General features: G+C 43.7%; 1 protein-coding gene across 1 annotated transcript in view; it reads left to right on the top strand.

Annotated features, from left to right (window-relative positions):
* The window catches only part of fntb (farnesyltransferase, CAAX box, subunit beta), a 110,791-nt gene that overhangs the window by 5,913 nt on the left and 82,289 nt on the right, over positions 1-22,589 (top strand). The window contains exon 2 of the mRNA XM_078233397.1: positions 16,801-16,865. Within this exon, the coding sequence (XP_078089523.1) occupies positions 16,801-16,865 (65 nt within the window). The remainder of the gene's footprint in view (positions 1-16,800; positions 16,866-22,589) is intronic.

The following is a 22,589-nucleotide window of genomic DNA, read 5'->3' as shown; positions in this document are numbered from 1 at the left end:
CAGGCAATTCTCCCACTATGGAAGAGTGGTCGGAAAGTCAGAAAGGAGGTTGGGCAAAGATTCTTTTTCACTTGCAGGGTAATAAAATTATGGAATAATGTGCCCTGGAAGCTTATTGAAACTAGCGTTCACTGCAACTGTGTTCTTGAGGCAGTGAGATTTGTTTCTGGAGTGAGGAGGGATTGAAGGATATGGTTAGACCACAGTTGGTACTAATTTAATAAAAGGAAATAGGCATAATTGGTCAAGGGAATAACAAGGAGGGCTCCGAATGTAATCCCACTTCTAAAGCAATTTAGTTGTTACTTTAGGCTGGCAGTAGTTATTCATTGCCCCCATATGTGAGAGAGGCGCCTCACCGTTGATAATGCCTCTTGGATGTATCAGCTCATGAAAGGATCGAACTTGTTGCAATGCATTCCCTGATAGGGATAGCACACTTCCACATGCCTATGCACAAGAAGACTCCGACCAAAGCGATGTCCGACTGAATCAAGTACTGACCTCTGTGGAAGCAGCAGTGCTTTTATCCCTTCAGAAGAGGAAGAAAGGTATTGCAAAGGGGGAGGTGGAAATAACGCAAAAGGAATATTTCCTTCCCCTTTTTTCTAAAAAAAAGGGCGCAGTGGTCCGCACTGTTGTCTCACAGCTCCAGGGACTCGGGTTTAATTCCGGCCTTGAGTGACTGTCTGTGTGGAGTTTGCACATTCTCCCAGTACCTGCATGGGTTTCCTCCAGTTTCCTCCCACAGTCCAAAGATTTGATTTGATTTATTATTGTCACATATATTGGGGTACATCGAAAAGTATTATTTCTTGCGTGCTATACTGACAATATACCATTCATAGAGTACATGGGGAGAAGGAAAGGAGAGGTTGCAGAATGCAGTGTTACAGTCACAAAGAAAAATGGCATAGTGGTGTGGTTAGCACTGCTTCCTCGCAGCTCCAGGAACCCGGGTTCAATCGGGCCTTGGGTGACTGTGGAGTTTGTAGAGAAACTCTACAGTTTCTGTCGAAAAAGATCAGCTTAATATATGGTAGGTCCATTTAAAAGTCTGATGGCAGCAGGGAAGAAACTGTTATTGAGTTGGTTGGTATGTGTTCTCAGACTTTTGCGTTTTTTTTCCCAATGGAAGAAGGTGGAAGAGAGTATGTCCGGGGTAGCGTGGGGTCCTTGATTATGCTCTCTGCTTTTCTGAGGTAGCGGGAAGTGTAGACGGAGTCGATGGATGGGAGATTGGTTTGTGTGATGGATTGGGTTGCATTCACAACTCTTTGACCAAGACCGCAATAAACTACAGAGCAGGAGCCGTACCAAGCTGTGGTACATTTGGAAAGGATGCTTTCTATGATACATCTGTAGAAATTGGTGAGAGTCGTAGCGGACATGCCCAATTTCCTTAGCCTCTTGAGAAAGTAGAGGCAATGGTGGGCTTTCTTAACTCTAGTGTCAGGTTGGAGGGACCAGGACAGGTTGTTGGTGATCTGGACACCTAGAAACTTGAAGCTGTCTCTTCCATTCCATCTTCATTGATATAGACATGGTTGGGGTTAGTTTCCACTGCATTTCTTGGCGTCGACTATCTCCTTCGTTTACTGACATCAAGAGAGGGATTATTGTCATTGCATCATTTCACCAGATTCTGTCTCTTTCCTGTACTCCATCTCATCATTGTTTGAGATTCATCCCACTACGGTGGTGTCATCAACAAACTTGAAATTGGAGTTGGTGCAGAATTTGGCCACACATCATAGGTGTATAAGGAGTCTATAAAGGACACAGCCTTGTGGGGCAGCGATGTGCAGGTTAACTGGATTGGCCATGCTAAATTGCCCGTTAATGTCCCAAGATGTGTAGGTTAGGGGGATTAGTGTGGTAAATGCATGAGGTTGCAGGGATAGGGCAGGGGGAGAGGGCTTGGATAAAATACTCTGTCAGAGGGTCGGTGTAGACTCGATGGGCCGAATGATCTCTTCTGCTCTGTATGGGTTCTATGTTCTAAAGTTTATCTGTTAGTGTCACAAGTAGGCTTACATTAACACTGAAGTTACTGTGAAAATCCCCTAGTCGCCACACTCTGGCGCCTGTTTGGGTACACTGAGGGAGAATTTAGCATGGCCAATGCACCCAACCAGCACGTCTTTGGACTGTGGGAGGAAACCGGAGCACCCGGAGGAAACCCACGCAGACACGGGGAGAACGTGCAGACTTTGCACAGCCAGGTGACCCATGCCGTGAATCGCACCCGGGTCTCTGGTGCTGTGAAGCAGCAGTGTGAACCACTATTTGATTTGCAAAATAGTTTGTAGTAGATGTTTGAGAATTACATGGAAAGATCATTATTTTCTCTTGCCTTTGCTCCTCAAAATTCAAGGAGAATGAACAGATGTGTTAAGTATCATAGATGGCGGCATACAAGTCTATTTTTGAAGCTTTGAAAGATCCTTCCAAAATGGGAGTTGATATAAATGCCAGGAACAAAGTGTGAGCCATGGAGATGGCGGCCATTCTGAAATGTGAGAAAACACAGAGCACAAGTACTTCGAATCAATGCGCCATATATTATTAATCAAATAGTTCGGCAAGGATAGTTCCACAATCATAAAATCGTAAAAAGAAAATGTCAAATTAATTATCTTCGATACCCAATGCAAAGGGTTCATCGGATTCATCCTGAAACACTTTGGCTCTGATCTCATCACGCAGATCCCACTCTGGGCCAGCTGTGGCAATTTCAGTTTCATAATCACCCCTCCAATACAAATCATCTTCGTCCATTGAGTTGGATATTTTACTTTTTTAAATTCGTGTCATGGGACATAGGCATCGCTGGTTGGTCAGCATTTATTGCCCATCCCTAGTTGCCCTTGAGAAGGTGGTGGTGAACCGCCTTCTTGAATCGCTGCAGTCCATGCGCTGTGGGTTGACCCACAATGCCGTTAGAGAGCGAATTCCAGGATTTTGACCCAGTGACTGCGAAGGAACGGCGATATATTTCCAAGTCAGGATAGTGAGTGGCTTGGAGAGGAACTTGCAGATGGTGATGTTCCCATATATCTGCTGCCCTTGTCCTTCTGGATGGAAGTGGTTGTGGGTTTGGAAGGCGCTGTCTAAGGATCTTTGGTGAATTGCTGCAGTGCATCTTGTAGATAGTACACACTGCTGCTACTGAGTGTTAGTGGTGGAGGGAGTGGATGTTTGTAGATGTGGTTCCAATCATGCAGGCTGCTTTGTCCTGGATGGTGTCAAGTCTCTTGAGTGCTGTTGGAGCTGCACCCATCCAGGAAAGTGGGGAGTATTCCATCACACTCCTGACTTGTGCACACTTCTGAATTGTGTATTTGTGACCCTAAAATAAGCAAAATACGGCGGATGCTGGAATCTGGAACAAGAACAGAAAAACACTGAATGGGTCTGGCATCTTGTATAGGGAGAAAAAAAACAAAGAAACATATTTCTGAGCTAAAAAATTGAGGCTGAATGCTAATGTGAATATAGCTCCAAACATGCATTAATTCGCTGAAAATGGTGGTCTGGGAATTCCGAGTATAGACATAAAGATTCACTTAGGCACCGAAAAGTGGGTCATCTTGTTAACCGGGTTGACTTGTACACTATGATCAGGCAAAGGTAAAGTTGCGTAGTCCCAGATGACCATAGGTTGCTTTCCCCTTTGAGGGGGAGAGCTGACTGGTGGTGATTTAGCCTGAGGATCACCACACCTCAGGCGACGGGCAAGGTTGCGAAGTTGGGGCCTTCATGAATAACCTCAGCCAGTACAGGAATTGAACCCGCGCTGTTCGTGTCACTAACCAGTTGTCCAGCCAACTGAAAACTAAACTGAACAAAGATGTGCCGATTGGCCATGCTAAATTGCCCCTTAGTGTCTGGGGGACTAGCAGGGTAAATGCATGGGGTTATGAGGATAGGGCTGGGTGGGATTGTAGTTGGTACATACCCAATGGGCCAAATGGCCTCCTGCACTGTAGAATTCTAAGACCCTCGACACTGCGATCTAGTATTGTAGAGTGCCAAGGAGAGTATTTTTATTTGAACATGGAGTTCACTTAATTATTTTAAAGGAGTTTATATAGAATCCCTACAGTGCAGAAGGAGGCCCATCAAGAATGCACTGACAACAATCCCACCCAGACCTTATACCCGTAACCCTACTAGTCCCCCTGACACTAAGGGGCAATTTAGCATGGCCAATCAACCTAACCCACACATCTTTGAGAATGTGCTAACTCCACACAGACAGTGCCCTGAGGCCTGAATTGAACCCGGGTCCCTGGCACTGTGAGGCAGCAGAGCCTGCCACCGTGCCGCCCAGTTGACTCAAAGAATTTCATGAAAATTGTTTGCAGGGCAGAAATGCATAGTTTGTTAAATAATTCACTTGAAGAGGGAGGATGCATTATGACGCTCTTACATGACTATGTTGCCAAAAAAGCTTAACAGAGAAAAGTTTTTAAATATAGATAGCTACCAATAAATTCAGGAGAAACTCCTTTGTCCAAAGAGTGGTAAGAATGTCGGACTCAACACTACAAAGAGAGTAAATAGAAGTTGGATAAGTACTTCGTAAAGTAAGTGCGCACATGCAGCAGACAGTAAAGAGGGCAAATGGTATGTTGGCCTTCATAGTGAGAGGATTTGAGGATAGGGATGTTTTGCTGAGATTGTATATAGAGTGTTGGTGAGGCCATGCCTGGAATATTGTGTGCAGTTTTGGTGTCCTTATCTGAGGAAGGATGTCCTTGCTATAGACGGAGTACAGCGAAGGTTTACCAGGCTGATTCCTGGGATGGCAGGTCTGACATATGAGGAGAGACTAAGTCGCTGAGGATTAAATTCACTGGAGTTTAGAAGAGTGAGAGGGAATCTCATAGAAACTTATAAAATTCTAACAGGGTAGATTCAGAAAGAATGTTCCCAATGGTGGGGGAGTCCAGAACTAAGGGTCATAGTTTGAGGATAAGGGGCAAACCTTTTAGAACTGAGATGAGGAGAAATTTCTTCCCCCAGAGGGTGGTGAATGTGTGGAATTCACTCCCACAGAAAGTAGTTGGAGCCAAAACGTTGTGTGATTTCAAGAAGAAATTAGATATAGCTCTTGGGGCTAAAGGGATCGAGGGATATGGGAGGAATGGCGAGGGATCAGGATATTGAATTTGATGATCAGCCATGATCAAAATGAATGGCGGAGCAGGCTCGAAGGGCCGAATGGCCTACTCCTGCTTCTAGTTTCTATGTTTCCACTTGATGGAGAAAGGAACAGGAGGATCTGGTGTTGGGGTTGGAAGAAGAGGGGTGGAAGGAGGCCCTTGTGGAGTTTAAATGCCGAAAAACCAGTTGGGCCAAATGGTTTGATTCTGTGTTGTAAATTCCACGTAACAGCAGGTGGAATACTTCTGCCACCAGGACTGAAGGTTTGGTATTTTGTGACAGTAGTGATGGTGAAACTGTCAAGTGTTCACTATAGTTACGCCTCCGAAACTGACAGCAACTTCTGGAATTCCCCCCGTGTGCAGTGAAACGTGGAAACGCAGAAGTTGCCATCAGCAAACCTGCCCACAAAATCTGGGCCACGGTTTTAGTTAAAAAATTCTACCAAGAGCAAACAATTATTATCACCTCGGGTTTTGTTGCTGTCATTCGCGGGTCAGAATCGTGTCCAAAAGGAATCATGATTTAAGCTGACACGTGCCAAGTGAAATCCTCCTTCCATCATTTTGTAATTGGAAGCTGACAGTTCATTAGGCTCACTGAAGCTTCTTACACAATTATTTTTGATGAACTTGGCGTTGCTTTTTGAGTGCGCAGCCGGTGTTATCACAGTTTTCATTACTCGGATCCAAATTTGAAGGCTGTAAATTTGAGAGACACCTATTCTCCAATATCACTTTTCTCGACAGATGCTCTGAGTCATGCCAGGGTCTCTAAAGAGAAATGACAGTTATGTAACTATCCTTTGGAAAAAAAAATCAATGGGACTACCGTGGTTATTTTGAGAAGATTAGCTGTAGACTGCTAAATATTGTTGTGCTTTCAAATATGACTTTACTTTTCATGGCAGCAGGCTTATAATTATTTTATGCACTTGGAATATTGAATAACAAAGTTACTTTGAGAACATATATAAACAACATTTGGCAAAAAACAGTCGATTACTTGCTAATATATTTTCCACATTCAGGTCAATTTCTGTGACATCATTGAATCCCTACAGTGCAGAAGGAGGCCTTTCGGCCCATCAAGTCTGCACCGACAACAATCCCACCCAGGCCCCATCCCCATATATTTGCCCCGCTAATCCCTCTAACCTACGCATCCCGGGACACTAAGGGGCAATTTAGCATGGCCAATACACCTAACCCACACATCTTGGGGACTGTGGGAGGAAACCGGAGCACCTGGAGGAAACCCACGCAGACACAGGGAGAACGTGCAGACTGCGCACAGACAGTGACCCAAGCCGGGAATCGAACCCGGGTCCCTGGAACTGAGACAGCAGTGCTAACCACTGTGCCACCGTGCCGCCCTACTGCTGCATTACTGTGACATTTGGCATGAACTGGTGTCAGTCAACAACCATAGAAGCTAACTGGGAGGGGAGGGGGGCACTTGGTGTCTCGGGGGGGGGGGGGGGGGGGGGAATAGCGCCGGTGGGGGTGGCAGAGACATTGAAGATTGCTTGTCAAACTAAAGACTGAAAAGGCTGAAGCCATTTTCCCCACTCCCTAACCACTGAATCCTTCCCTCTCCCAGGAAGCGTTGGTGTTGGACTTGATCCAGAGATGAGTTACCTGCGCTATGACTCAGGCCCCCTAAGAACAAATAGAAAGGGCTTCGCAGGTCAGACAGCGTCTTTGAGGAGAGAAATGTTAATTCTGTTTCTCTGCAGATGCCGCCAGACCTACCGAGTGTTTGCAGCTGTTTTTATTTGATCTCCAGCATCCACAGCGGTTTCCTTTTTTGTTCTGGAGTTGCATGCCTGGAAAAAACAAACAATACATTGCTTCAAATAAAGAAGCTTACAGATTGAAACTCGATGAGTGCAGGTTGAATAATTGGAAAAACAAAAGCTTGGTTTAAAACATTGCCCGTTGGTCTGCATTTGCTTTGTTGCATACCATAGATTTAATGCTATGTTACATAGTATTTGTTGTCATGGGGCTATGTCCATTTTTATTTGGTAGCCATGATGTGGAGATGCAGGCGTTGGACTGGGGTGGGCACAGTAAGAAGTCCCACAACACCAGGTTGAAGTCCAACAGGTTTATTTGGAATCACGAGCTTTTGGAGCGCTGGACTCACCTGATGAAGGAGCAGCATTCCAAAAGCTCGTGATTCCAAATAAACCTGTTGGACTTTAACCCAGTGTTGTGAGACTTCTTACTGTGTCTGCTTTTGTTTGATAATTCATAGAATCCTTACAGAAGGAGAGACCATTTGGCCCATCGAGACTGCACCAACAACAATCCCACCCAGGCCCTATCCCCGTAACCCCACATATTTGCCCTGCTAATCCCCCGACACTAAGGGGCAATTTAGCATGGCCAATGCACCTAACCCGCACATCTTTGGAGTGTGGGAGGAAACCGGAGCAATCAGAGGAAACCCACGCAGACACGGGGAGAATGTGCAAATTCCACACAGACAGTGACCCAAGCCAGGAATTGAACTCGGATCCCTGGCGCTATGAGGTAGCAGTGCTAACCACTGTGCCACCATGCCACCCATGTTTCTGCCTGCAAAATACATTTGTTTTGGTGTCAGCATTGGGACATTAAAGCGAGGAGCTAAGCTTTTGTCATGGGTTCCTTCGCCTTGACTAGAAAACCTGGAGGCAAAATGAAACTTTGTCTGGTTGCCTTGTATATTAATCATAGAATACTTACAGTGCAGAATGAGGCCATGAGGCCCATTGAGTCTGCACTGACTCTCCGATAGAGCACCTTACCCAGGCCCTATCCCTGTAACCCCTCGTATTTATCCTGCTAATCCCCCTAATCTACACATCATTTTGGACAATAAGGGACAATTTAGCATTGCCAATCCACCTAACGTGCACATCTTTGGACTGTGGGAGGAAACCGGAGTACCTAGAAGGAACCCACGCAGACACAGGGAGAACGTGCAAACTCCACACCTGAGGCCAGAGTTGAACCCGGGTTTGTGATGCAGTGAGGCAGCAGTGCGAACCACCATGTTGCCCTATCTAATATCGAATTGAAAATGACAAATTTGAAGTGGTCCTGCTTAGTGCACCATCCAAAAGTTAATTAATTTCCGAGTCATAAGAAGGAAAAGTTACAAATAAATTAGCTGAGATCCAAGTCAAAATCCAAGTCGCTGACCTCTTGTTCTTATGGTCTATCACTGCAGCGAACAATTCCAAATGGATCTGTTTTGCCAGTCAAGAAGGATGCTCTTTATAAAACTTTCCATGATGCTTACTTGTATATCAAAGCAGAGAGAGAGGTTCAAGGTCAGGATGTTGCAGTTTGAGTAGTGAGCAACTCTTCAAATATTTAGCCAACCATCCCACGGGCCCTATATGTGGTATTTTTAACCATACCTTTAAGCTAAATTATAGAACCTTTGGAAGACAATATTATGAATTCTGAAATTGTTTTTTTATTCATTGGATGTCACTGGCTGGCCAGGATTTATTGCCCATCCCTAGTTGCCCTTGTTCAGAGGACAGTTGAGAGTTAACCACATTGGTGTGGATCTGGAGGCCAGACCAGGTAAGGGCGGCAGACTTCCTTCCCTAAAGGACATTAGTGAACCAGATGGGTTTTTCCGTCAATCGGCAATGGTTTCATGGTCATCGGTAGATTCTTCATTTCAGATTTTTTTAATCGAATTCAAATTCCACTATCTGCCGTGGCGGAATTAGAATCCGGGTCCCCAGAACATTAGTTGAGTTTCTGGATTAATAGTCTAGCGATAATACCACTAGGCCATCGCCTCCCCTTGCTGATTACATGATAATCATAGAGTCACAGAGGTTTACAGCATGGAAACAGGCCCTTCGGCCCAACTTGTCCATGCTGCACTTTTTTTTAAAACCCCAAAGCTAGTCCCAATTGCCCACATTTGGCCCATATCCCTCTATACCCATCTTACCCATGTAACTGTCTAAATGCTTTTTAAAAAACAAAATTATACCCACTTCTACTACTATCTCTGGCAGCTTGTTCCAGACACTCACCACCCTCTGCGTGAAACAATTGCCCCTCTGGACCCTTTTGTATCTCTCCCCTCTCACTTTAAACCTCCAGTTTTAGACTCCCCTACCTTTGGGAAAAGATATTGACTATCTAGCTGATCTATGCCCCTCATTATTTTATAGACCTCTATAAGATCACCCCTCAGCCTTCTGCACTCCAGAGAAAAAAGTCCCAGTCTATCCAGCCTCTCCTTATAGCTCAAACCATCAAGTCCCGGTAGCATCCTGCTCAATCTTTTCTGCACTCTTTCTAGTTTAATAATATCCTTCTATAATAGGGTGAGCAGAACTGTACACTGTATTTCAAGTGTGGCCTTACCAATGTCTTATACAACTTCAACAAACGATGATAATGAGAAACAGTTTTTAAATAACTAAGCTGTACGCTGTGTTTGCTTCTGTATCATACTGCTTACAACAAAATTGCATTCAGGGGTTTTTAATCTTGTGCTGCATGAACGCAAGGAATAGAAGCAGGAGTAGGCCACCAGGTCCTTCAAGCTTGGTCAATCAGCATGATCTTTGAAGAGTGGCACGGTGGCATAGTGGTTAGCACTGCTGCCTCAAATTCCTGGCTTGGGTCACTATCTGTGTGGAGTTTGCACGTTCTCCCCGTGTCTGCGTGGGTTTCCTCCGGGTGCTCCGGTTTCCTGCCACAATCCAAAGATGTGCGGGTGAGGTGGATTGGCCGTGCTAAATTGACCCTTAGTGTCAGGGGGACTTGCTAGGGTAAATGCATGGGGATAGGGCCTGGATGGGATTGTGGTTGGTGCAGACTCGATGGGCTGAATGGCCTCCTTTTGCACTGGGATTCTATGAAACCTGGACGCTAGTTGGGCATACAGTCAAGAGGATAAGAGTTTTATGAATTTCTCTGTGACGTGGTAATCAATATTTTTCACGCTGAAGTATTAAGTTTCACCTTGTAGGAAGTTTCATAATTCACAGGCTTACACGCAGATTGCCTTTTGCAGTAAATATTAGGAAGAAGCTTGAAGCTTATCAACTCATCAGCATAAAATAAATAGGCATTCATTTCTCCCCTGTTTTTATTTGTGCTTTCCACAAGAGCAGACACCGTCATGCTGGTGACTATATTTATACCGCAGTGTTTTGTTTTGTGTGGTGCATTTTACTTGCCGCAGTAGCAATGAAGGATCGGAGAGAAGGATCTTTCTTAACTGATGTGTTTGAAACTGTCATGAAACCAGCTGATGACATGGAAAGTAATGTGATTTTTTTAAATGGAGAATTGTTTTTATAAAAGAGTCCATTCAGATTCTTTTGAATTGTCGGAGTCAAAATAGGGGGAGGGGAGAAACAGAGTTACCCTTTTCACCAATCCATGGTGATCTTCCGTTTGCTTAATACGACGATTATAAATGTATGTTCATGTATGTTGGCGATAGATAATTTTTTTTACATTGAGGTACAGCAGGTTGAACCATTTATGTTCTATTTGGCTGTCCTTTTAGACTAGTGTCTTTAAACAACTCCATGGGAAAAATATCCTGCAACTTGGAACTTATGAACTGATGCATTCTAATGATGAGAATTTATTTATTAGCTAAGTTTTTAAATGGTTTACAGTCCCGAATGTTAACAAACAACTCCATTGTTTGAAAACAGTTGATTCATGGTGTTGTAACGTTTCCTTTGTGCTGAATAAAATCATAGAATCCCTACAGTGCAGAAGGAGGCCATTCAGCCCATCACGTCTGCACCGACCACAATCCCACCTGGGCCCTATCCCCATAACCCCATGCATTTGCCCTAGCTAGTCCCCCTGACACTAAGGGGCAATTTAGCATGGCCAATCAACCTAACCCGCACGTCTTTGGACTGTGGGAGGAAACCGAAGCACCCCGGAGGAAACCCACGCAGACACGGGGAGAATGTGAAAACAGACAGCGACCCAAGCCGGGAATCGAACCCGGATCCCTGGCGCTGTGAGGCAGCAGTGCTAACCACCGTGCCACCCAAATATTCATTTTCATTTCGATATTGATACTGTAATAGTCATGAAAATACTTAAGCATATAAACTACCTGTACAAAACAGAGCACTTAGATTCTTGTGAGTTTTAATGTTTCAAAAGGAAAGCACAGGGGAGCTAAAAATTAGATAGAAATTGAAGTTTAATTGTAATATTACTGAAGGTGAACATTACCAATTAGCTTAGAGTCTGGCACAGAGTTACACTGAATAATAAGAATTGCGACACCATGATCTACATTGAGATGAGAGTTCACGTAGGAGCTTTGATTTTAATGCAATCACGATAATTTTTCTGGTCTTTGCTGTACAAATTAACGCAGCAATGAAAGTGAAAAGGGCATTAATATCTACACTTAGCTTTGCCACATATTGGCATGAATTTGGGGCAACGTCTATATGAAATTGAACGGCATGCAGGAGCTTGGAGTGAAATGAGTTGAGACAGATATTGTTTCTATAAGTACCTAATTACTGTGGGCCTTAAAACTACCAAGTGATCCAAATTACACTATTAACCTTACAGCTTTAACAATGGCTGGTGGTATCATCAAAATTCCAGAAAACTTGTGTGGAAAATTGAAATGCTTCATGTGATGTTCAGCTTGCTGCAGATGTCAATTTTCCTGCTGAAGTGATTTACATTGAGATGAGAGTTCACGTAGGAGCTTTGATTTTAATGCAATCACTATAATTTTTCTGGTCTTTGCTGTACAAATTAACGCTGCAATGAAAGTGAAAAGGGCATTAATATCTACACTTAGCTTTGCCACATATTGGCATGAATTTGGGGCAAAGTCTATATGAAATTGAACGGCATTGAACGTAGCTTCATGTGATGTTCAGCTTGCTGCAGATGTCAATTTTCCTGCTGAAGTGATGGAAGAAGATGGGCAATAATTGCACCGCTGCCTCACAGCGCCAGGGACCCGGGTTCGATTCCCAGCTCGGGTCACTGTCTGTGTGGAGTTTGCAAGTTCTCCCTGTGTCTGCATGGGTTTCCTCCCACAGTCCAAAGACGTGCTGGTTAGGTGCTTTAGCCACGCTAAATTCTCTCTATGTAACCCGAACAGGCGCCGGAGTGTGGTGACTAGGGGATTTTCACCGTAACTTCATTGCAGTGTTAATGTAAGCCTACTTGTGACTAATAAATAAACTTTACTTTTACTTTTTACTTCCATTAGTCTTGGGAATTTTCAAAGCTGCAAGCCTTACTAGAGTGTAGTGTTGCTGAACATAGATGGACAGGAATTGTGCCTTTTTTCTCCTGATTACTTTGCAAGCTTCCTTCAATCCCCTGTGCATCCATGTTTGGAATGAAAAACTGTGCACATGCGCACACACGCGCATACATAAAATAATAAGGCATGGATAGGGCTTTCAGCAGAAGAGCTGAGGTAGGGGTGGAGGAGTTGGGCAAATTTAGGAAGGTGGAAATAGTTGTCTTCTAAAGGCTATTCTAATGCCCTTTCGGGGAAGTAATCTGCCGTCCTTACCTGGTCTGGCCCACATGTGATTCCAAATCCACAGCAATGTGGTTGACTCTTAATGACTCTGAAAATGGCCCAGCGAGCCACTCCGTTCAAGGGTAGTTAGGAGTGAGAAACAAACGCTGGCCTAATCAGCAACGCCCACATCCACAATGAATAAAACACATGGAGATGCATACAGATGCACATACTCAGATCCATATACAGGCGCACGTGTGTACTCACATGTGCACACTCTTCCACATGCATCCTCACTCAAATGCATGCATGTGGATAGGCTCAATTGCCAAGATGTACACATGGGCACACACATGCACCAAATCATTCAGATACACACATCCATACACGCACATTAGTTAGACATGTACAAATGCCCACATTGATACAAATGAATGGACACACTAATTCACACACTATAAACACACATCTGTACATACAAATGCATCTGACTGTGTCAAAGGTGAGGCCTCTGTTGGATCCATTCATTCATTTGAAGAGACGAGAGGACAGCACTGGTACAAGTTTTAAAATGGCTTTTTTTTTAATGAAAAGAACTTAAAGAATTAACATGTCAGAAGCAAAAAAAGCGAACTGAACCTGAACTGAACACACATTCTAAAACCCAAAATATATTTCAACCCATACCTCATTATTGGAAGTGTTTTTCACATGCTGTCTCTGTCTAGAAAAATAATCCTCGCAGCTGCTGTTATGGGAAACTGTTGTTTGCCTGCATTGTGTACCCTTCAGGAATGCAGTCAATTTTTAGCTAACCCATCATGCCTTCTGATTCTACATGTAGTCGAGTTGGCTACAATTGTTCAGCTTCGCAGAGTTAGTTAACCCCGACAGTCCAGCATTTAAAGGTAATTGTGCATAGGCAGAAATATCTTAAAATGAAGTCTTTGCAGAGACTGAAGCGAACAGGGCCATGCATACACAGGATCCCTCAGCCAGCATGTGTTGCCCATTCCTAATTGCTCTTGAATGGAGTGGCTTGCTTGGCAAAGGTGTCTCCTCATCCTTCTTGACTTGTCTGCACCTTTGACACAGTTAACCACTCTACCCACCCCAATACCTCTCCACTGTCATCTAGCTGAGAGGAACTGCACCCACTTTGTTCCATTCCTATTTATCTAATCATAGTAAGAAAATCTCCTGCAATAGCTTTTCTTCCTGCTTCTGCTCCACTACTTCTGGTGTCTTCAACAGATTTATCCTTGGACTCCCCCCAATTTTGAACTGCAGTCGGCTCCACGGTGACATAATCTGAACACACACCGTGAGTGACAACAGCCAGCTTCTACGTGGCCACCACCTCTCTCAATCCCCCGCACTGCTCTGAATTGTCAGACTGCTTATCCGACATCTAGTACTGGATGAACATAAATTTTTTCCAGTTAAATATTCGGAAGCCATTGATTTAATTCCCACCACAATCTCTTGCTGTCTCACCACTGACTGCATCCACCTTCCTGGCAAATGTTTTGGGCTGAATCTTAGTGTTGTATTTGACCCCGAGATGAACTTTCAGCCATATATCTATGCTGTCACTATGACACCCTATTTCCACCTTCATACATCTGCCCGTCTCCACCCCTGCCTCAGCTCTGCTGCTGAAAGCCCTAACCATGCCTTTGTTACCTCCAGGCTGGACTATTCCACCACACTCCTGGCCTTCTTAAATTTGAGGTCATCCAAAACGCTGCTGTCCATGTCCTAACTCTAACCAAGTCCTGTTCATCCATCACCCCTGTGCTTCCTGATCTATATTGGATCTCGGTCCACCATTTAAAAATTCTCAACCTTATTTTAAAATCCTTTCATGGCCTCACCCCTCCCTATCTCTGTAACCTCTCCCAGTCCCACAATCCTCTGAGATACTTGCCTTCCTCTAATCCTCACCTCTTGAGGATCTCATATTCCTTATTAATCACTTTCTCAACCTGTCCCACGACCTTCATTGATTTGAGCATGCATTCCCTCGGCTCCCTCTGCTCCTGTGCCCCATTAGAATTGTATTCTTACTTTTTTGTTGCCTCTCCACATTCTTCCTCATAAAATATGTTATTTCACACTTCTCTGCATTAAAGTTCATCTGCCAGCTGTCCCTCCTTTCCATTAACCTGTCCGTTTGATTTGATTTATTATTGTCACATGTATTAGTATACAGTGAAAAGTATTGTTCCTCGCGCGCTATACAGACAAAGCATACCATTCATAGAGAAGGAAAGGAGAGAGTGCAGAATGTAGAGTTACAGTCACAGCTAGGGTGTAGAGAAAGATCAACTTAATGTGAGGTTGGTCCATTCAAAAGTCTAATGGCAGCAGGGAAGAAGCTGTTCTTGAGTCAGTTGGTACGTGACCTCAGACTTTTGCATCTTTTTCTTGACAGAAGAAGGTGGAAGAGAGAATGTCCGGGTTGCGTGGGGTCCTTGATTATGCTGGCTGGTTTTCCGAGGCAGTGGAAAGTGTAGACAGAGTCAATGGATGGGAGGCTGGTTTGCATGATGGACTGGGCTACATTCACAACCTTTTGTAGTTTCTTGCGGTCTTGGACAGAGCAGGAGCCATACCAAGCTGTGATACATCCGGAAAGAATGCTTTCTATGGTGCATCTGTAAAAGTTGGTGAGAGTTTGTGGAAAATGGTGAGCGTGATCAGACATGGTGTGCCTGACTGTTTCCCCACATTCTGATCTTTGGGGTGCGCCATTTCAGTTTTTTAAGAGAAAAGGTCTTAGCAGCGGCATGATGGCCCAGTGGTTAACACTGCTGTCTCACAGCGCCAGGGACCCTGGTTCAATTCTGGCCTTGAGCGAATTGGGTGGGTGGAGTTCGCACGTTCTCCCCATGTCTGCGTGGGTTTCCACCGGAGGCTCTGGTTTCCTCGTACAGTCCAAAGATGTTTGGGTTAAGTGGATTAGCCGTGCTAAATTGCCACTTAGTGTCAGGGGGATTGGAGGGTAAGTACAGGAATAGGGCCTGAGTGGGATTGTTGTTGGTGCAAGCTCGATGGGCTGAATGGCCTCCTCTTACACTGTAGGGATTCGATTCTATTCATGAACTTTAAAAAAAATATCAATTTTTAAAAAAGATATTTCAGTTTGAACATTGGTCCTCCCTAAAATGTTTGTAGGTTTTCTTCCTGTTGGGAAGGAACATATTGTTAATTGTCTCAATGGGTTTGAGACTATGGCCTATCCCACTAAATATTAGTCTGTACAAAATGTTACCGTCAGAAATATTGCTTTCTGAATTGTTCCCCTTCTTGACCAATTATGATGTTTATTATTACCTGTACCAAGGTGGCCAATCCTCATACATATTAGATTATGTGTGACAGCTAATCCTTTGCAGATTTGTCAAGGTTTTTGCTGATCTCTTACAGAATAGGTCTTCTGAGGCAACACTTCTGAAACTATTCCTACACATCATCTTGAATTGACAGGGGGAAAGCTTGCTGCCTTTAATATGCTTGGAATAGCCGCTTTGAGAAAAGCGAGTGTTTCGCTTGCAAGCAAGCTATGTATTCTTGACAATAGTACATCCTTTAAGTGGGATTCAGAAGGCTAGGTCATCTACTGTGTAGACTGCTTACTCACAGCGGCACGGTGACACAGTGGTTAGCACTGCTGCCTCTCAAGTCAGAGACCCAGGTTCAATTCTGGCCTTGGGTGACTGTCTGTCTATGTGGAGTTTGCATGTTCTCCCCGTGTCTGCGTGGGTTTCCTCCCACTCTCCAAACATGTGCGGATTAGGTTGATTGGCCATGCTAAATTGCCCTTTAGTGTCGGGGGGAGTTGGCAAGCTAAATATGCTGGGTTATGGGGATTGGGCCTGGGTGGGATTGTTGTCGGTGCAGGCTAGATGGGCCGAATGGACTCCTTCTGCACTGTAGGGATTCTATGTTTAGCAAATCTTCTCTCATCCAGTTATCCTGGAGTGGTGCTGAGACAGAGGGACATTGACATTCCGTTTTTCAAAGTGATTCTACTTTTTTTTGAATGCAATTATAATCGTAATAAAATGTGTCGAACCTAACCTTTTCCTTTTCTGTTTCCATAAACAGAAGACAGTAGAACAAAATGTGGAAGAGGCGTACGATGCTTTTAGAATTGGCCAGAGTATGCTGCAGTAAGTACATGAACTGAAACCATGTCAACCCTGTAATTTTCCAGTGTGTTCAGGAGGCTGTCCATGGCTGTGCAGTGAATTAACCTTTTAAAGTAAAACTTAACTCCACGAGTTCATCAGCTTGCCATTCAACTAACCTTGGATATGCTTGCAACACTTAAAGTGAAATATTTTCATTACCTTACAGTGCAGTTTGTACTATCTGATATGTGTCATCAGCTGGATTTTAAACAGCTTAACACTGTATAACGTGAAAATTATAATGTTGGCTTCAGTAGGTAGTCACCGTGTATTTAGTGTCAGACTGCCTGTTAGTGATCCTGATGCACTAATTCTCCCCCAACCTGAGCACAGACATTACATGAATTTTCTGTGCACCACAGTAAATAACTGATGCTGGTGTACCTAACATTTCTCCAATACCATATCGCAGTCATTGTGCTTTTTCCTGGCCTGGAGGTTGACGTTTCTGTGAAACTTGTTTCTAAACTAAATGTTGGTGGTTGTGGAATGACTGAGTGCTGACGTTATGAAATATGTGAGAGAATTTCTGCTGTGTCTTTTACATAGCCCTGTGTCAAAACTATTTGAAACTCGACTCGAAAATAATTTAGCTTCATCAGTAGTTGGGTGAGGGGTGGCATAGTGGCCCAGTGGTTAGCACTGCTGCCTCACAGCGCCAGAAATCCAGGTTTGATTCCAGCTTGGGTCACTATCTGTGCGGAGACTGCATGTTCTGTGTGGGTTTCCTCCGGGTGCTCTGGTTTCCTCCCACAGTCCGAAAGATGTGGAGATGCCATCATTGGGCTGTGGTGGGCACAGTAAGAAGCCTCACAACACCAGGTTAAAGTCCAACAGGTTTATTTGGAATCACCAACTTTCGAAGCGCTGCTCCTTTATTAGGTGAGTGGAGGTAGGTTCACAAAAACGGCATATATAGGCAAAGACACAGTTGCAAGATAATTAGAGATTGGAATGTGAAGAGTGGTTGGAATGCGAGTCTTTACAGGTACAAAGTGTGCATGGACAGAGGGATAATCACAGATTAAAGGGGTGTGAATTGTCTCAAACCAGGACAGTTAGTAGGATTTTGCAAACCCAGGCAGTATGGTGGGGTTCCAAGGAGTGTGACATGAAATCAAGATCCAGGTTGAGGCCGTCCCCATGCGTGCCGGAGTCCGAACGATGTGCTGGTTAGGGTGCATTGGCCATGTTAAATTCTCCCTCTGTGTACCCGAACAGCCGCCGGAGTGTGGTGACTAGGGGATTTTCACAGTAACTTCATTGCAGTGTTAATGTAAGCCTGCTTGTGACACTAATAAATAAATCAAGGATAGAAAGATGTTCTTAATGAGGATATTTTGCCAGGTTCTCACTGCTTGACCGTTACTTTAGGTGAGCTATTAATATTGTTCCTAATTTTTGTGAAAACATTCTTTCACAAAGGATGTTTTCATTACTATGTGCACCAACATGGATTAAGACTGAAATTCAGTACAGCAGCTCTGTGAGCAGTGTGAATATGTTGATAGACAACTTAAGCTTCTCTGACATTCCTCTGTAGATAATGCTACTTACATTTAGGCCTAAATACTGCTCTCTGCGCTGTCTCTGTTGCATATATGTCCCCCTTTGAAGTGCAGGGCTCAGAATTACACGCGCTACTCCAATTGTTGTTCAAAGCCCCAGCAAATCTTTGTAGATTTAAACTCCTGTGTCGTGGCAATTTATCCCCGCATTTTATTTGCATTTTTAGTTGCTTCTCCACATTGACATTGAAATTGACATGTCTATTGTCACACTAGTATCCATTTTAAAGCCTCCCTCAGATAATTATAAATCCTTCACTTTATTTTTCTGATATCCAGTATTTGAGGATTAAATTTGTATTGTGTGTCGGCCTTGGCTCAGTGCTAACAATCTGGTCTCTTGATTCAGTTAGTCAAGGCTTCAAGCCAGTTAAAACAAGATTTATTTGAACTAAGATTTATGGGGCTCACTTGTTTGCAATAACTCCCCAATTGTAAATCACACTTGGTTTCACAGACTTCACCACATGGCAAGGGAGAACACTTTAGTGAATTCAGAAAGTTTACTATTAAGAAGGTAACAATTCAGAAAGGTAAGAAGTGGTGCCAATTAACTGTAAGAGGAGGAAGCTGAACTTTTAACAATTGAACAGACTTCTCACTGCCCTTCTCAGACCGGGATGAGAAGTGAAGCCTCCGAAAATGTGAGGAACATGTTGAACAACACCTCTCCCAGTATGGCTCCTTGAGACCTCTTTTTTTTATACCTTAAAAATCACCGTACAAAGTTCACATAAACAAAGAAATTACAGCACAGCAACAGGCCTTTCGGCCTTCCAAGCTTCACCGACCATGCTGTCCGTCTGAACTAAAACCCCCCTACCCTTCCGGGGATCATATCCCTCTGTTCCCATCCTATTCATGTGTTTGTCCAGACGCCCCTTCAAAATCAAAAACAACTGTTGGAAAACAGCCAGTCTATAAATTTATCAAGAATTGTTTGTAGCTAATTACACTCGTTGTCTTAACTTTAAGACAATGGCTTCTCAGGCTAACTCAAGGTGAGAGATATTGTTTAACTGTGTGTCATTGAGACATTTTGAATAAAAAACCTATTAATTCCTTCAGTCAAGGTTAACGAAAGGTCCAACAAAGTTCATGTTGTCTTTTTAGCCCATTTAAAAATTCTCATGACATTTTAAGAGTTTAAGAGTTCATATTGAATCAAGTGTTAATTATATAATGTGTTTATAATTATAATTATAAAAGTTATAAATGCCTTACTAACACATCTATTAATGAATTACTTTTCTTTATTTGTCTCACAATTAAGGCTGTCCATTTAGCTAATCCAGTTGGTTTCCAATAATGCAGATTTAGCTTTTTTTAGTGGCCTTTATCAATTTAGTACAAAATTCTAAATAATAAGAGACAAGCTGATAGGCACACTAAACGGGGCGGCACGATGGCGCAGTGGTTAGCACTGCTGCCTCACAGCACCAGGGGCCCAGGTTCGACTTCCAGCTTGGGTCACTGTCTGTGCGGAGTCTGCACGTTCTCCCCATGTATGCGTGGGTTTCCTCCGGGTGCTCCGGTTTCCTTCCACAGTCCGAAAGACGTGCTGGTTAGGTGCATTGGCCATGCTAAATTCTCCCTCAGTGTCCCCGAACAGGCGCTGGAGTGTGGCGACTAGGGGATTTTCACAGTAACTTCATTGCAGTGTTAATATAAGCCTAATTGTGACACTAATAAATAAACTTTAATGATTGATTTTGATGCTACCAATAAGCCTTACACCAGCACACACTTCTGTATCATCAGCAAACTTGCTGAAAGTTGCTTCAGTGCCTTCATCAGAATGTTATTATAGAAAGCAAAAATAATGATCCTAGCACGCATCCTGGCTGGACTCCACTAGTGAAGTCTCCACACACAACCGCCACCACTAATAACAACCCCCTGCCTTCAAGAATGCAATTAATTTCCTCTATACAGAAATATTAATCATACATCTTGCGTCAAACTTTGAATGAGGGGATGGTTTTTGTGTGAGTTCTTCGGTCCTCTTACCACTCATCTCTGCCCCCCACTAACCCAGCACTTGAGCGAGGATCAGTCATGCTCGGTATATTCCATGAGAATGATGCAGAAAACTAGGTCCATCATGTACAAAACGCCCAGTGCATTACACAAATATTCAAACTTTAAGCATTTAAATTCAAATTTTCCAATTTGCTTTCCAGTATTTTAAAAGTTAAAGTTTATTTATTTGTCACAAGTAAGACTTACATTAACACTGCAATGAAGTTACTGTGAAATTCCCCTAGTAGCCATGTTCCAGCGCCTGTTCGGGTCAATGCCCCTAACCAGCATGTCTTTTGGACTGTGGGAGGAAACCGGAGCACCCGGAGGAAACCCACGGGGAGAACGTGCAAACTCCACACAGTGACCCAAGCCGGGAATCGAACCTGGGTCCCTGGCGCTGTGTGATGGCAGTGCTAGGCGCTGTGCCACTCTGTCGCCCCAAATAATCATCCTAATATTCCATTTTAGAGCTTATCACTAATTTTTGCAACCGTTGAAATGTGGAATAAATTAATGCATTATCGTCTCTTTTGTACCGCTGGAGAATTATTTCTTCCTGGAAGTGATGATGTAGTATTTAAATTATGCTATCCGCGGCTTTGCGTGTCTAATTCAAAATGAGTCAATTTATTGTTCTGAGTTTTCTCTTAACAGAAAGTGTTACCCAGCGGTAACGTTTCTCGAGATAGTCCTGATGCTACAGGACCGTCCACGGCAATACTCAAAGCTTTTAACTAACCAGAACACGAATGCGGGTTTTAGTCCCACTGTGGTGACTTAGACTCTGTATTATCTTGCAGCGATCTTGGTGGAGGGTGGAATGCATCTGGTTGTTTTAGAGGAAGTGCAGTTCTTGTTGATTCCACGTGGCGTGCCAGTGAGAAATGGGGCCGTGACCAAGTCTGTTCATAAAGTTTCTCAGCAGATGGAGGCAAAGAGGCAATTTGCTTATATTTTTTTGTTTTACACAGGTCCCTTTCGTCTTTAATGTTACAGCTGTGTTTTTGCTCTTCGTGTTAACAGCTTGGTTTTAGATGAGCCTGGAATTGTTGCAAAGTTTTCTGTTTCCACGTTGTCATCTGAAGGTATATTTCTATTCACGGAGCGAACATTTTAGCTTTTTATATTACACCTTTTTCTTAATCCTCCTCTTAATAGACCTGGGGGTTTTCTCTTTATCCTGGGCTAAACTATCATTTGTAGATTTTCAGATTTTAATGTTGATGTATCGGTTGGCAATGTACAAAAGGTAATGATTTCACTTGGCACAAAGCATAGCTTTATATTTTTGTCAAAGAGTCCCTTGATGATTTGGTGAATTTGTTAACTTTGAGACTAAGATTGCCTCAAGTTTGATTTCCCAGTTTTGAGTTATGTTACGAAGGGCTGGCCAACTAGCTAACAACGCCATTCCAAATGCACCAAAGCCCTAAAAGTAAAAGTTTATTTATTAGTCACAAGTAAGGCTTACATTAACACTACAATGAAGTTACTGTGAAATTCCCCTAGTTGCCACACTCCGGCGCCTGTTTGGGTCAATGCACCTAACCAGCACGTCTTTCGGGTTGTGGGAGGAAACCGGAGCACCCAGAGGAAACCCTCGCAGACACGGGGAGAATGTACAAACTCCACACAGACAGTGACCCAAGCCGGGAATCGAACCCGGATCCCTGGCGCCGTGAGGCAGCAGTGCTCACCACCGTGCCGCCCCCAGATTCTGAGATCAGCCCTGAGATTCAGGAAAGGGAAAGCTTTGATCCACTTGATCGCTCTTCAGCAGCTCCTGTTTAATAACTTTACATCTGTGTGACGTTCAACTGAAGTCAAGATCAAGTTGGAGTGTAATGCCACTCGCAGTTTATTAGACCACCAGCGTTGGCTGTCGAAACCAACGCGTGAATGATGGCCACTGGAGGAAAGGATCAGAAGACAGTGGTGCCTGTGCATTTGTTCACTAATGAGGATTCCTTGCTTCTAAGTTTAAAGTTTATTTATTAGTGTCACAGGTAGACTTATATTAACACCACAATGAAGTTACTGTGAAAATCACCTAGTCGCCACACTCCAGCGCCTGTTCGGGCACCATAGAATCCCTACAGTACAGAAGGAG

This window comes from Mustelus asterias, chromosome 18 (assembly GCF_964213995.1).
Source record: "Mustelus asterias chromosome 18, sMusAst1.hap1.1, whole genome shotgun sequence".
NCBI classification, from domain to species: Eukaryota; Metazoa; Chordata; class Chondrichthyes; order Carcharhiniformes; family Triakidae; genus Mustelus; species Mustelus asterias.
Note: the sequence above shows the minus strand (reverse complement) of the source record. Positions and strands in the feature narration are given on the sequence as shown.